This window comes from Anomalospiza imberbis, chromosome 15 (genome assembly GCF_031753505.1).
Source record: "Anomalospiza imberbis isolate Cuckoo-Finch-1a 21T00152 chromosome 15, ASM3175350v1, whole genome shotgun sequence".
Taxonomy (NCBI): domain Eukaryota; kingdom Metazoa; phylum Chordata; class Aves; order Passeriformes; family Viduidae; genus Anomalospiza; species Anomalospiza imberbis.
In genome coordinates, this window is record NC_089695.1 from 16,130,257 (window position 1) to 16,145,962 (window position 15,706).

At 46.8% G+C, this 15,706-nt stretch overlaps 1 protein-coding gene across 1 annotated transcript in view; it reads right to left on the reverse strand.

Moving 5' to 3' along the window:
• The window catches only part of NSG2 (neuronal vesicle trafficking associated 2), a 31,713-nt gene extending 16,273 nt beyond the window's left edge, over window positions 1-15,440 (reverse strand). The window contains exons 1-3 of the mRNA XM_068206121.1: window positions 15,285-15,440; window positions 14,000-14,150; window positions 1,806-1,925 (exon numbers count right to left, since the gene is read on the reverse strand). Of these exons, the coding sequence (XP_068062222.1) occupies window positions 1,806-1,925; window positions 14,000-14,128 (249 nt within the window). The 5' untranslated portion in view covers window positions 14,129-14,150; window positions 15,285-15,440. The remainder of the gene's footprint in view (window positions 1-1,805; window positions 1,926-13,999; window positions 14,151-15,284) is intronic.
• Between the last annotated feature and the right edge of the window lie 266 nt (window positions 15,441-15,706).

The window sequence follows — 15,706 nt, forward strand, 5'->3', positions numbered from 1 at the left end:
TACAAAAGGTAATAAATATTAGCTATTATCTCAGCTCATTTTGTCAGGAAATAATACTACAAATTTAATGGGATACATGGAAGCCTTATGAAAAGCAGGCAGGGAGAGGCTTAGAGTCTTATCCAGTATTAGAGCAGAGGCTGCCTGATGAATAAGTTGACATTGAAGAGCAGAGAATGAAAATCATATGGATTTTAGGGAAAGGAAATAGCTCAAAAATGAAACTGTGATGCTGCCAGGCCCTAGAGGAATAGGCCCAACTCCCACCTCTGCCAGGGCTCCCAGCTGAAGCTGTGAAATGAGAAAACTGCACCAAAAACAGGATGGGAAGAGGAGAAATGCATGAAAGGAAAGGTTTGAATGCAAGAGTAATTTAGGAATTTGAAAAACAAGATACTCAGTAGAAGGAGCAGATGAAATAGGATTTATCCATGAACTATATATTAACTCGGTGTGTAAGGAGGAGATGTTTTTGAGTGCTTTATAAAATAACAAAGCCAGATATTTCCTGGTTTTACCCTGCCTTTCACATCCTCCAGGGCTGCAGGATTGAGTGTTAAATACCCAGTGAGGCACCGGGATTTACAACACCAGCAAGGCCATTTACTGGGGTTAAAGCCAACACATCAGTCCGGGAGACTCTCAATTTATTGCTGGTTCTCAGGCACATCGTGTCCGGTTCTGATTTGTGTGGGACACTGGAAATGTCTGCTGTGGTTTCCAAGACTGGGATTTAACCGTGGTTAATTCACTGTACTCTGGTGCAACAGAGAGTTACCACTGGTGGTAAATAGTTTACTGCACACAAGAAGCTCAGGGAAGAATTCAGTAAGTACCAACAGCAGGTAAGAAATTTCAGGTCAAACTGTGATGTCCATGGGAAAAATAAACCAGCCAAGAACCATAAACATTTATTCCCACAACTCTTAAGAATAAATGATGCTTTGGAAGGAGCAGGAATGTCACCAGGCACTGCCCACTTTCTCTGAGTTCTACTCAAAATCATTGATATTTCCTCTGATTTTGAAAATGAGCAATCAGATCTCCCATTTCTATCACTGCCATGCTCTGTGGTTTAGAAAAAGCACCAGATCTTCCCAGTGCAAAGGGAGGAAAAACTGGCAGCTACACATTTGGAGTCTAATTTTAGGAGGAACTGAGCCATTCTAATGTGCTGCAGTCAACAGGAACCGACAGCACTCAATAATTCATGAGTTTCTTTCCATGTTTGAGTACAGCCTGTTGAAAATTTCCCAAGGAAACATTTTCCATCAGAAAATTCCAATTCCTGTGGAGCAACACTGCTTACAGGGCAGGATATGCTTGGATGCTTCTCTAATACCTTTTTTCCTATGCATTTTGAAGTAGTTTTAAATCTGTAGTAATATAATAATTATACCAAAGTATTTTAAATATGAAAAGGGTTGACTGGCTATGAGACAAATGGAATTTTAAAAGACTAAACAAAGTGTTTCAACCAATCTTCACTTGGGTTTTTAAAAATTCTTTTAACACCAGTGTTTGAGAAGAAAAAGGATTCAAACTTGGTTTATTTTCAGTTTGGGCTGGAATATAATTACGTCATTTTCTTGGGAAAGAAAAGCATTTTCTATTTGAGATGTAGCAATGAAGGTATTTTCATGCCTGTCCTAAAAAAACTCTTTACACTCATGCAGATAAGCCTCTCTTTGACCCTGGTGATGAGTGAAGTGTTAAATGTGTTATGTCTTTCCTGTCACTTTGATTCAGTTATTTTAAAATGAATGGAATTTGCATCAGAAGGCAGCAGAACAACCATTTCTTACCTTTAGTCTTTCTGTTACCCCATCAGTGAAACTGACTGTGAATTCAGCAATTTTGGGCACTCTGAGTTTTCCTTTGTTCTTCTGGTCAGGCTGATATTCTGTTCTTGTTTTCACAATTACCTGGAAAATAACAACACTTTTGAGGCTTCTGCCCACAGCAGAGATTTTTGAAGCTTTGTTATCAAAGCTTTTCTATATAAACTATCCCCTGGACCTACACAAGCACCATAAATGAACACAAGCCATCACTCCCTCAGGAATAAGAGCGGCAGATAAATCGGCAGATACACAGAACTAGGACAGTGAGCTTATCACACTGAGCCTTAAAATAGCTGACAGCAAAATGTTTGACACCCACTTTTGTTTAGGAGTATTTAATTTTTATATCATGCTCAACAGGCAGAAGAACAGCCCATCCTAAAGAAGAGCCTCACTAATTAAAAGCTCTGTCCAAACAAGTTCTGCTGAAGCCAATTTAGATTTAGGCCATTTGGTGTTTCATTCATTCAGGCTCCAGATGATCAATATTTATCTTGTATTATCACCTTGGCTTTTCCCCTAAGATCTGTGTCTGATTAATCCAGGTTCTAATAATCTTATAAAATGAGGTGGTTTACACCAGTGCAGAAGACCCTTCCACTTTCTGGCTCTCCATTCTGAGCTGCAGCCTGGTGGAAATTAAAACCTCCAGGAGTGGAGGCTGCTCCAGATGAGAGTGACAAGAGTGATCCTAAAGCTCTTAGTTAGAAACAAAACCGTGTTGAAGGATTGGAACAGATTAAGTGAAGCACAAGGTTGAGTTCCCAGCTAATCAAGGACTTATTTCCAAATGGAGACAGCAAAGTCTGCTTTGGACCAAAGAGAACCCCAGGTATTTAATCCTCCTGCATTTAATGCATGTGGAAATCAGAGGCAACGAGGAGTCATAAGCCAATTTTCTGGATTCAAATGCAAATCATTAAAGACTGATGAATATTTACATCCTCCAGCAAATCCCTCTCAATAGTGTTTATTACAGGAGCATTTGCAATATTAATACTTGGCGAGAAGAAGGGACAAAAAGCCACACAAATGTTTCTATGAGCAGCTGGGAGCTCAGGATTTGTGATGACACAATGTTAGAATTCTAGATACTAAAAATTTTCAACTTTCTATACTGACAGACTCTGACTCCCAAGAGAACATTACATTTAACCTGGGGCTGTAAAAAAAACTTCCAACATTGACTGACAACACTAAAGTTACAAGTGTGTAGTTAATTAGAAGTGTGTAATATCACAAGGTGAAAAACTTAGAATTTTAAGTTTTAGAATATAGTAATATATATGAAACACGATAAAAAATTTAGGGCGGAGGCAAGTTCTTCTTTTTTACTTTCTTCCTTCTTAATAAGTTTAAATAATATTTTGTAATTAGACGGAAAAGTCTGCACTGCAGACTTCAAGTAATTAGTTGCTGAGTTAAAAGAAAAAATAATTTAAGTGTCACTTCTTAATTAGATAGTTTAGCCTTAAAAAACCTTATAACAAAAAACAGTTCACTATTTTATACCTTATTAATGAAAAACTGTAACAATGCAACACAGAAGAGGGGAAATGATAAATGGGGACAAGCTTGGGCAGGTTTGGGGGGAATCCTGACCCTGCTCTGAACCCACTGTTGAATCAAACCCCATTTTGCCCACCCTGCCCAGCACATTGTGGGCAAAATAAAGCAAAGCTCCCTCTGCAGCCAAGACAAAGTGGCCCAGGTCAGCTCTGAGCTCCAAACAAGCAATGACCTCATTTTCTCCCTCCAGAGGAGGCAAATGCAGCTGGCCAGCCTTCAGTCTTCTCCCTGGCCTTTTGTACACCCAGTACAGTAAATTACAGAGCATCAGCCAGCAGCACCTGCCAGCCAGTGCTCAGAAATTGCTCTCTTTCTGTTTTCAGACAATATCCAATTCTCCCAAATTCATGCTTCCTGCTTGATATAAATCTTGGCTGCAGACAATTTTTTAAAACATATATGAGAGCTTTTCCACAAACTGTAACACTGGGTCTTAATGAAAGACCATGAAGGCAGAATATAAGAAAAAGAATCAAATTAAAAACTTTCCTTGTTTCTAGCTATAAATTTTTTCATCATCAACACCAATTTTGTTATGGCTATTTTTTAACTGTTCCATTGCACCAATAAGCAAGCAAGTTTGAATCATGCTGTCTGCAAGGATACAGAGTCTGAAAATGAACCCACACAGCCCTTCCTTCACCAGGCATCAGATTCAAGTCCAGCAGCAATTCTATCACATCTGGGAATAACTAAGCAAGCTCAGGCCCCAGCCAGATCAGAGGGTACTCGAAACACAATTTGCTGACTGTGCCAGCAGTGAAATGAGTGTGCACAGAGCCAGAGTCACCCTGGGCAGTGTTTTGCAGAGGTATCAAAAAGCTTTGGTAGAAGAGGGAAGAAGCACCTTTGCTAAAGGGCTTTTAGCAGGCAAAAGTTAAAAACCTGGTCTCCAGAAGTGTCTTTGTCAGACATCTGCTGGAATTACTCAGCAGCAGAAAGGGCAGGCAGTGAAGTCTCCTTTTTAGAGGAGAGCACAGAAATCAAATTACAAAGGTCAAACAGAAAACTGAAAACCTGCAGTGGGGGGGGACCATTCAATATCGTGGCAGCAACGATAAAAATGCAATTTTGCTGAGGGCATGGGGTGTACATTGAGAAGAACAGAGCTCCTTCTTGCTCAGTCCCCCACAGGCTAAATAAATCAGCCTGAGCATGGATCCTACTCTTGCAGAGTTAAAAGTGCAAATTTAGAAAAGGAATAATCAATCTTCTAAAGAAATCTTTCTGCGTTTTTTTAGCCTTTTTTTTTTCTGTTTTCATTTTCCAGCCTTCTGATTTGAGTTGGGTGGGAAAGATTTTCCTTCCCCCATTCCCTGCCATCACTCCTTTTCCACCTTCTTTTTCCATTTTGTCAGCGAGAAAATAAAAAATTCCTGGCAGTGAAGTCTTCCAGAAATTCTACCCAAATTGCTGCTGAACATGGAGTAATAAAAGGCTCCTGACTCCGCAGTCGGGGCAATGATCAGCGCTCGTTTATCAGCGGCTGCCCCCGAGCAGCTGCAGCCAGCCCGGATCCCAGAGTTCCCATGCAAACAAGGAACATCCATCTCGCACCACGACAGCTTTCCTGGGAGAGCTGCTGCCGCTCATTACAGCACCAGAATGATCCCCAGCCCCTCTCCTTGGCTGTTCCGCAGCGGTGCTGGCTTGGGAATTGCTCTGGATTGAAATCAGGGAAAGGGAGGGCAGAACTGGGGTCTTGGGGAGCTGCAATTCCAAGGAAACTGAAGGGAAAGAAATGCCATCTCCTTCCCTCCTCTGGGATGTTAGCACGTTGGAAAAGAACTGCTCTAAGGGGGAACTTCCAGATGGATTTAGCTCAGGGAATCTCCCTGCAGATTATCTTGCTCCTGTGATCTGTTCTTAAAGATTTCACACCATTTCACAGAGATACAGCACCTTCAAGTTGCAGGAACGGAGCTGTTCTTGCATAAGCAGTAAAGGGGACACCAATAAATTACCTGGGACTTTCTTCATTTTACATCCAAAATAAAGCTGTTCGTTGAAAGTTGCTTCCTAGATGGAGCTTGCAGAGTGAGAATATGAGAAGAGGGAAAAGGGTTATGGACCAGCAAAAAGTCACATCTGATTATGGAAACCCTCACTGCAGTCCTTGCGGCTTCCTCCTTAACTAGGTTTGTTTAGAATTTGAGCTAATTAACCACCAATTCAGCAAAGCACTTAAGCATGCAAGTAGTCCTATTAACATCAGCGGGATGAGCCGGATATTTCAAGTTAAGTGTGCATTTAAGAGCTTTGGCCTATTGGAGCTGGCTTCAGGCTCCTTCCCACAGCCACTTCCAACACGGATGCTTGGGGATCCTGGGGAATTCTTCATCAATTGCTCAGGGGCTCTGCAAGCAGTGTGACCCCAGCATCCCATATTACTCATGGAGGAGTAGGGAAAAAAGACAAAAAAAAAGAATCTCAGTGATGTGCTGAGTCCCACTTGGTGGCTGAGTCAGGAGTTCACACCAGGGTTGGTTCACTGCTTTCAATGCACTATTTTCTCAGACCTTCATTAATGAGAGAGAATGGCAGCTCCAGCAGATTCTCCACATAAATCTCATTTTTGGGATTAGGGGCTAGCAAAGGATGATGGTGTGGGAAGGCAGTCAGACAACCTATGGAAAATGGCAGCTCTCTGCAGAATTGTCCCCCTCAGCCATCCCAGGTCAGCAGATGCAGCAACGTTCCGTGTCTTGAAAGGTTTTGACATTCTGTTCTCTTCCTTGGATCTTCTGGTTCCTCATTCCAGTCCCTCAAACACTTCTGAAGAGCTCAGAGCAGCCTGCAGGGAATGGCCTGGAAATTGTGAAACCCCACCACAACAGGACCACAAGCCACATCCATCACCCTGCTCCACACAAGATGTTTCTAATGATGCTGTTTACTAATATATTTATTGAATCCCAAACCTAAATGCTCTTATTATTCCAGGCTTCATGCCAGTGCCATGACTGGGATCAATAGGAAATCTTTCCTCAGCTTTAATGGATGCTGGACCATGCACCTTCTCTGTAGTGATGCTTTGGAAAATTATAGGTATGCTGAGGTGAGAAACAACAGATGAGAGTCTGCCTACACCAGCAGGAAATCCATCATCGACAACCTTGAGAAGGTAAACAGTGGGAGAGTGCTGGGAAATCCAGGGATTTGGGCTGCTGAAAGGGAAATAAAGCAAGCTTCTAACCAAGTGGGCTATATTAAAAGCATTTGCTGTGAGGAGGAAGGAGCAGAGTAGATGTGAAATGTGACAAATTGAAAAATATCCCATTAAGCATGGAACCTTGAAAAGGATTTTCCAGCAAAGGGATGAAGTAAGTGTTTCAGAAAATGAACTGATATGAATTCTGAGCCTTGTCTCCAACTGGCTAAATGTAACGTCATTTATTGCCACTTTATATTTGCATTTGAGCTCTATGGTTTTCCCTGAAGAAATGAGTAATAATATTTAACATAACTGGCATTGTGAAAACTTTAAATAATTCATTTGGAAAAGGACATGCAGCCCTGCTGTAATTCCCACTCCACTGCCACAGTGCATGTAATATATTGTGGTTCAGGTGCTGCAAAGCGCAAACCATAAAAATTTAAAATACTACTTCCTGGGATTATTAATAATGAAGAGTCTCTCAGTCGGAGTAGCCGTCAGATTGACAGAAATGATAAAAAAAATGTGTTGCTGCTACCAAGGAGAAAGGTTCCCTCCAAGTTCAAAGCTGGACTTTGTAGTCCCACAAAATGGTTGTAACACCCCCACCCATTTCCAGGAGGATTAGTCAGGCTCACTTTTAAATGAAGATGAGACTCAGCTTCCTTCCTTTCCACACCTTTCTCCATTCCTTGTAGAAACAGAAGGGAAAATATCAACTTCTCACTGGTACCAATGTCGTGGTTTCCTTTGCCTTTGTTACCCAACAAAGCATCAGCAGCTGAGCAGGACCTCAGGGTGCAGCAGGGGCCAGGTGACAGCAAAAGGTGCCCCCAGCCTAAAGCTGGCACTAAACTTGCTGGGTCTGGGGCAGGTTCTCCCCTCGTGTGCTCCAAGCCAAGCAACGGCCAGAATCCACCACCTGCTCACACAATTCTCCAGCTTAATCCTCACCCAGAGCCAGCTCCAAAGAGCAAATGAGATGTGCACATTGCCAACAGCAGCTGAAGTTAAAATGGTCAGCACTAAAATAATAGAGGAAAAGAGATGGGAAAATCATGTTTCAGGGCTTAAAACAATCTCTGGCCTTGCAGGCTTAGGATGAAACATTGATAGGCATGAGCAGCTCCATGCAGCATCTCCTGTACCTCCTCCTGACTGTTGCCCTGGCTACTGCCTGGAGCTGGATAAAGTGGACAAATCTCAGATTACCTGGCAATCCCCATGCTGCAAATTCCCAGATTTTTAGATAATTAGGTCTTTAAAGCTTCCCCAAATGGTTATGGCTATGTCCCATCCTACAGGAATGGCAGCTATGCCTCCAAATATACAGGGTGGACACATCTCAGCAGGGAGACTTCCCAAAGGTTGATATTAAAATTGTCATTTGGAGTATAGGTAATGGCATCCTAGTCATTATTTGAATACATAAAGTGCCTGAAAGATCAAGCAGTAAACAAAGTAGAAATGTGAAAATTTTAAGAAAAAGATGCCTTGGATCAAATCCATAGTCCCTGGAGAAAGCCAGGGTCAGTACTCTGCTATTTTTTTACCCTCTGTCAGCTCATCTAATGGGTGTTGTGCTGGAAATGAGTTTTACAGAGGGTGGTAGGAAAAAAGTGATCTCCTGACTCAGTGCCAGGAAGATATTCCAGGCATAAGGAACATCACAAAAGGACAAAGACAGCAAATGTAATCAGCCCTGGTATCACCAGTGAAAGGCAGCACAGAATGCAAAGGCTGCACTGGGAGCTGAAGGCAGATGAGAAGGGCAAGGCACAGCCCCAAGAACAAAAGTGGCTTGGAATTTATTCAGCCACGTCTCCCTACAAATCTCTGGGTGCCCATAACCACCAGGAACCCACAGGAGGTGGGGTGAGAAAAACTGATTTGAGTAGGTTCATCCAGGAGAGGGTTTAGCAAAGCGGACAAAAGAATCAATCACAAACTGGCCGAGCTGAATTAGCAGAGCTCCACTGATTTCCCTTCAGCTGTCTTGATTTACAGCAGCCAAGATTCCTGCCCAGTTCTCCTTTCCAGACCAGTAAGGAACTGGTATGTGGGGTTCACTTGACAGTCTTGCTGAAATCACTTCCACCTCAGCAGTGGGCTTTGATGGTAGAAAAAAGAGCAGGCTCAGCCAAGCCTCCATAGCCCAAGAGCTATTCCCTGAGTCCATTCCTGCTGTTTCTGCAGGATGCAGCTCCAGGAATTGCAGTGCAGACATAGCTGGGCTTAAGAGAGGTAATGGAGCTCGCAAACCCAGGCAGCTTTAAAGCCCCTAATTCAGGCACTGATGGCAGAGCAGTTAAGGAGGGAGATTTCTGCCCAGGCTACACAAATCCTGGGATGCTCAGAGTGAAGCTCTGCTGCAGCAGCACATTCTCGGGATGATGGGAGACTGCTGGAAGCTGTTCCAGGTCCCTGTGAGCACCCTGTGAACAGCCCTAGTGGAGGGGTTGGGGTGTGAGAGGAAGGCCAGCACAGAGTGACATCCAAACGGGAGCAGGGCTGTCCAAAACATGCAAACACCATCAAGGAGGTTCCCCAAACGCTGCTCTGCCCCGAGTGGGATGCTGCAAGGATTTATTACAGCCTAATGAGCAGGGGTGGTGCTCAGTTCTAATACACATCCAGAGGACAAAGGAATTTGCACAGTGTAGGAGGGAGAGGAGAAGAAGGCTCAGACGTTGCTGTTTGTGGGGATGAGGCAGAGTATCCCAAGTGGAGAAAAGAAAGGACGGGGAAAGGCAAGACAGCCTATTCCTTCTTATTTGTTATTCCCTTCCTTTGTTTTATCCACGTTTTCTTTCCCTTTACATCCTCTTCCTCCCTCTTCCTTCCTCCCCTTGCCTCATCACTATCCCTACCCCATCCCTCCTTTTGCCATTTGCTCCATCCCACCAGCAGAGGAGCAGGAGCCGCGGCTCATCCAGAGCTCCTGCAGCTTCCCAGGAATGCTCAGCCGGGAATGCTGAGCTGCCTCCAGCCCCAGCACGAGCAGCAGCTCCGACAGCAGCCCCACGCTGCCCTGACAGCTCGTGCCTCCAGGCTGCACAGAGGGCAGGCTGACACCGCCAGCCAGGACTGAGCTCCAAGCAGTCCCCGAGGTACAGGAGCACTCATCCAGCTACTCTGAATTATTCCTGCTCAGCTGGCCAGGACCAAACGTTATTTTCTGTTAAACCAACAGGGACAGGCTGTGAACACCAGGGACCTCCCGATCTCCAGGAGCTCTGTGTAAATGCATGGCCTCAGCCTCTCTGAGAGGGATGTGGCCAGAGGCAGGAGCACAGGGTGGGGAAAGCATTTGAAGAGAGCTGTTATATCTTTTTTTTTTTTTTTTTTTCCTCTCCTGGGCTGGCGGCAGGAATTTGCCACTAGAGAAATTAATTCTCGAGCCTCCAGATGCATTCAAAATAAAGAACAATGGACCACATGATAAGCCTTCTGCAGCCTTCACCACAAAAGAGGTGCCGGATGTTTTTTACAGCCTGACAAGAGCTTTCATGCACTTTTGTGTTATGTAAAACCAGGATTTTACTGCCAGAACAGAGGTATTTCCTGCTGGATTATACTGAAGTGAGCCAAGAGACCAAGGGGTCCCCAGTTGTTGGTTTCATTTCACATTTCAGTGAACAGAATGGTCCCTGAAAAGCTGCACATCTTTCAGCATTATCATTGCAGGGACACAATCACAGCTGAAGCTGTTTGTCTATGCCTTGGAAAACAAGGCAACAGCTCCTCTTTTTCCCTTTGGTCCTAAAAGATAAAAGATTTCTGGTTTTTTATTTTTTTCCTTTTTGAATCAGAAGAAATTAAATTCAGAGACATAAAAAGCCAGGTCAAGGGCTTGTCATTGTTGATGGGGCTATTATTGCTGTTACATGGATGGATTTCACCAAAAAGGCCATGCAAAAATGATTTAGGAGCACCTGACTGCCTTATGCTCCAGCAAGGGAACAGGGGACAAGGGAAATGCTTCAAGATTGTCCATAAAAATAAATGCACAGCAGGCTTAGCACCTAAGGGAGACAATTCCTGTCCTGGGTCCATTTGTTTCCCTGCAGCCACACAAGTGCTGACAGAAGGATGAGAATGCTGATGATGCAGGAGGAGCAGCAGGAGGAGGGGACATCCTCCTTTGGTGGGAGAAGGAAGAAGACATTCCAGTGGCCTGCAATTTTAAAAAAGAAAGGTTGCCAAATTGAAGCCTCCTGAAATCCTGCCTGCATTTTTCCAACAGCAGCAAGGTGGAAGTCAGAGGGAGCTGCTATGGTCTCAGTGCTTTGGAGAACAAGCCTGTTAGGAAAGCACCCCCAAAAGGACAGATAAGAAATTTAAGCACACCTGTAAGAGTTTTTTCCTTTCTTACCCCCAAATGATTTCTTCAAGGAACTATCTGAAAAGAGCTGGACTTCAGGGTTTACATCACATCAGTAAAAGCCTCATTCTTATATTCTATTATTCTTATATTCTATTTTTGTATCCTTTCTCTGACAGAGAAACCAGACACAAAAAACACTTGGCAAGAGATGATGGAAGCTCTGGTGAAACACCTACATAGGTTAATACTGAGAGTCATTTTGAGTGAGTCTCAAAGTGAATCAGCTACAAAAATGTCATTAAAATAAAGAAAATTTCGAGAACTCAGGGTTCTTGAAGCACAATTTTCAGTCTGTAGGTTCCACAGGCTTTGTGGATGGCTTTTAGGGATCCAACACACAACAGGTTTGATGTTCTTCAACCTGCATGCAGGTATCTAAGACTCGACTGAAACAAAAAGCCTATAAAGGAACAGAACTTGCAAATACACACCAGGTGAAGGCATTATTGTAGGGACAGCAGCTGGGCTGCCCAGCACAAGCCTTGTACACTCTTGGGTCACTATCCAAAGCTGTTACTACTCCTCCTCTAGACAGAGCCCTGAGCTGCACCCAAACCTCCCTGCCCTGGTTTTGATGCACCGTGGATTGCTCTGACCCCAGGGTTAGATGCAGGTCAAAAGCTCCGTTTCCTAAATGAAGATCCTTTCTGACAGCGAAGAGAAGCCCAGAAAGGGGAAGGCTTAGCAGAGTTGGATTTTTTTTTAGGTTTCACTTACAGGGGCTGCCAGGACAATGCACGCTGTCTGTGGAGCGCCGAGGATGCGATGCAGGAGCTGGCCAGCAGCATTGGCTCCCTGTGGCTGCTGGCAGCGGGATCGCAGGAGAGCCCCGGGGCTGGAGAGCCCCGCGGAGCTGTCCCCCCAGCCAGCACCGCGGCTCGTCGGGCTCTGCTGGCTCCGGCAGCATCCCACGCACCAGGCACAGGAAGCACCTTGCCTCATGATCTCATTCTCCCGGGCTAAAAATCAACTGCTTGCGGAGAAAAAGTCAATTTTAGGTGTTTTCTTAACCCAGTCTCCTGAGAGCAAGACAAATCTAAACAAGAATATACCCTGAAAGACTTGAAATCCGTGTCCACTCCTCCTCAGGGGGACAGTCTGCCTGAATTCAGCAGCAGCCCTGCTTTCTCAAGAACAAAGCTGCAATTTGCCCCTCTCACTTAACCTCTTTCCAAGCTTTCCACCTGAGGTTCAGCTCCTTATTAGCAGCTCTTTTAACAGCCCCTCTGCCCCGGGGTGAACTCGCCCCACCAGAACCCCTTCTACAGAGAGCAAAGGAAACAGGTCGTGAATTATTTTGCTTTTATCATAAATACCCTCTCCTCCTGGTGAAGGGATTTCCAGCCCGTTAACTCCGGGCCTGCTGCACGGAGGAGATGAACCACAGCCTGCAGAAATCAATAGCTCTGACTCTAATGAGTTCTGAATCACGCTCAGCACGCCCGGAGATACATCCCACACTTCCAGCAAAGAAAAATATGGATGTTGGTAGATGCACTGGCAGTAATATATGCTAATGAAGGTAATGTAACCTAACAACACGTGAATTATTGATGTGAGCATGTTTAAACAGAAAAATCAGCAAGGAATCATGCCACACGGATTCACGCCAGTGTTTGCTCACCAACAGGCAACTGGAACTGTGGAGGTCCCGAGAACACTCGTTACCACTTGATCAGCTTGGAAAGATGTTTGTTGGGTAATCCACGTCTCACCTGCTCCACAAGTCATTTAAATTCCACACTGCCATGTGACACTGGGTGATCTCAACGAACCCTTTGTACTGGCATCAAAGGAGTGACTTTTACACACCTACGGTTCCCCTGAGCTTTTCAGACATTTATGACACATCATATTGCTTTGCCCGAATTATTTTGCTTCATCTTATTTATCAGAGTCACAGATAAGGGCTGGCTTAGCCTCTGTTTCACAACAATTCACAGAAGTCCAACTCTCCTGAATGCAGCCAAGTTGCTCCTGATTGCCATGAGGCACGTGGAGAACGGGACCAGTTCCTTTGTCTGGCACAGCTCTGGTTCCCAGCATGTCAAGGCAGTTGACTCAGCTCTTTCCTAAAATAAACACGATCTGTCTACCTAGACAGGTTTATCACATCCATCACCATGTTCTCCTAATGTATTTAGGGAAAATTCATTTTGTACCACGGTAAAAGCAGGATATATGTTCAATAACCATCAGTGTTAATTTTGCTGTTATTCCATTATCCTGCGAGATCTAATCATTCTGTCTGTACTTTGGGGTGGGCTGGCTCCACCTCTGTGGTATCTGGGAACTACATTGCAGACAGGCTTTGTTTTGGTGAGGGCTGTTGGGGAATACGGATTTTTACAGTCTCATCATGTCCTCACCAGGTTATACTGATATGCATCATCCCCACAGGGATGTAGACAAAAGATTTCCTAGTTCACGCTGCAGCCAAAAAATCCCAACACAGCCCGCAGTCAATCGCACCTTCCTGGGAATTTAGTGTTGCATTCAGGTGTGAGAGACGACTTTAGAGGGCAGGGGAGAACAGTGTCCCCTGCCCGGGGCCAAACGAGTCCCTGGGCTGTCCCCCAGGAACTCAGCCACTGTCCCCAGAGAAATCAGCATCCTCAGTGCCCAAATCAGCTTTGCAAAGCCACAGAGAAGAAAACGGAGCTTAACTGAGATAATTAAAACAGCTGCTTATTTCGGCAGAGTTATCACATTACCTCCTCTCCAAGCAGGCCATTAATCTTACTGATAATAACATATTGCACACTGCTCCTCAATTTCCCCAGCGCTTGCAAGAGAAACACACCAAGCTTTCTTTCCAGTTGTGTTTAGGAATATTTGGGGTTCTTTTTTGACGAGGGAGGGCACTGGGGGACTGCTGCGTGCTTATTTGCCGTGTTTAAACAGATAAACACACAGTGAAAGATAACCCCTTTTTATTTATTGAATAAAGGTGCCACAATTCCCATCACCAGAGCCCAGTGACAACCAAGGGGCACGTCCGTGTGCGCAACCATGCAGGAACACATTCTGATTTTGTTTTACCTTCTCCGGAGCCGGGAACTGCAGGTGATTTACTTCCAAAGGCGTGATCAAAGGAACTGTCTGAAAACCATCTTCGTTGGATGGCTGTTTGTTGTTCTTGTCGTTCAAATTACTCCCCAGCTTCACCATCCTTGCACCCGGCTTTCCAGACCTGAAACCGGGGGAGATGAGCAATGTCACCGGGGCAGGGGGAAGGGGACAATTCCTGCCTTGCCCTGCTCGGTTTGGGGTCAGGTGTAGGCGCCTGGGTTTCAGGAAATGTCACTTCACTACACCAAAGCATTTGCCTTACCCAGACACCCAAAAAACAACCTCTAAACCCCACAAAGAGCCTTTAAACCCCACAAACACCTCTAAACCCCACAAAGAGCCTTTAAATCCCAAAAACAGCCTTTAAACCCCTCGCTGTCAGCCCAAACACGGCGGATCCCAAAGCGCCGGGAGAGCCACCAGCACTGGTGGGAATGCCACCAACACGGCTGGGAATGTCACCAGCACCACCGGGAGTGCCACCAGCATACCGGCAATGTCACCAGCGCTGGCAGGAGAGCCACCAGCACCACCGGGAATGTCACCAGCACCACCGGGAATGACACCAGCACCACCGGGAGTGCCACCAGCACCACCGGGAGTGCCACCAGCACCACCGGGAATGTCACCAGCACCACCGGGAATGTCACCAGCACCACCGGGAATGTCATGAGCATCACCGGGAATGACACCAGCACCACCGGGAGTGCCACCAGCACCACCGGGAATGCCACCAGCACCACCGGGAATGACACCAGCACCACCGGGAATGTCACGAGCATCACCGGGAATGACACCAGCACCACCGGGAATGTCACGAGCATCACCGGGAATGTCACCAGCATCACCGGGAATGTCACCAGCACCACCGGGAATGTCACGAGCATCACCGGGAATGTCACCAGCACCACCGGGAATGTCACCAGCACCACCGGGAATGACACCAGCACCACCGGGAATGTCACCAGCATCACCGGGAATGTCACCAGCACCACCGGGAATGTCACCAGCACCACCGGGAATGTCATCAGCACCGCCACCACCGCGGACGCGCAGTGGGACACGGGGACACGGCGCTACTCCCACTGACCCCAGGAGGGTTGTTGCTACCCTTCTCCCGTTTTCGAGAGTTCAGAGCCCCGTCCCCTGCGCATCCCGGCGCGTTCGGGGGTCCCCCTTCCCAGCTCCCCAGGAGCGGCAGCGCCGGCGGTCAGGGCACGGGGCGAGGTTCCGCGGGCACGGCTGCGTTACTTACTGCCAAGCAGGCGGCGAGAGGCGGCGGCGGGGCCGGTGTGGAGCCCGCGGTGTCCGCGGGGGGAGCGGTGCTGAAGGGACAGCGCTGCGCTCGCTGCGGCTCCGCCGGTGACTGAGGCGGGCGGGGCGGCGGCTCCTTCCCCCCGGCGCCGCTGCCCGCCCGCCCTCAGCGCCGCCGCGGCCCCGCGCGCCCCCTGGCGGCCGCGCCGCGCGCCGCGGGCGCAGCGCCCCCTGCAGGCCGCGCAGGGAGCGGCCGTGTCGCCGGGGCCGGGGAGGCGACACCGCGGCCCGCGACACTCGCCGGGCACTGGCCGGGCACGGACCGCACCGCGGCGGAGGTGATCCTGGGCGGCGCCACCGGGACAGGAGCCCTGCTGGCAGCCTCTGGCCCTCGGGGCGCTGAGCGCTGTGTCGCTCGCAATG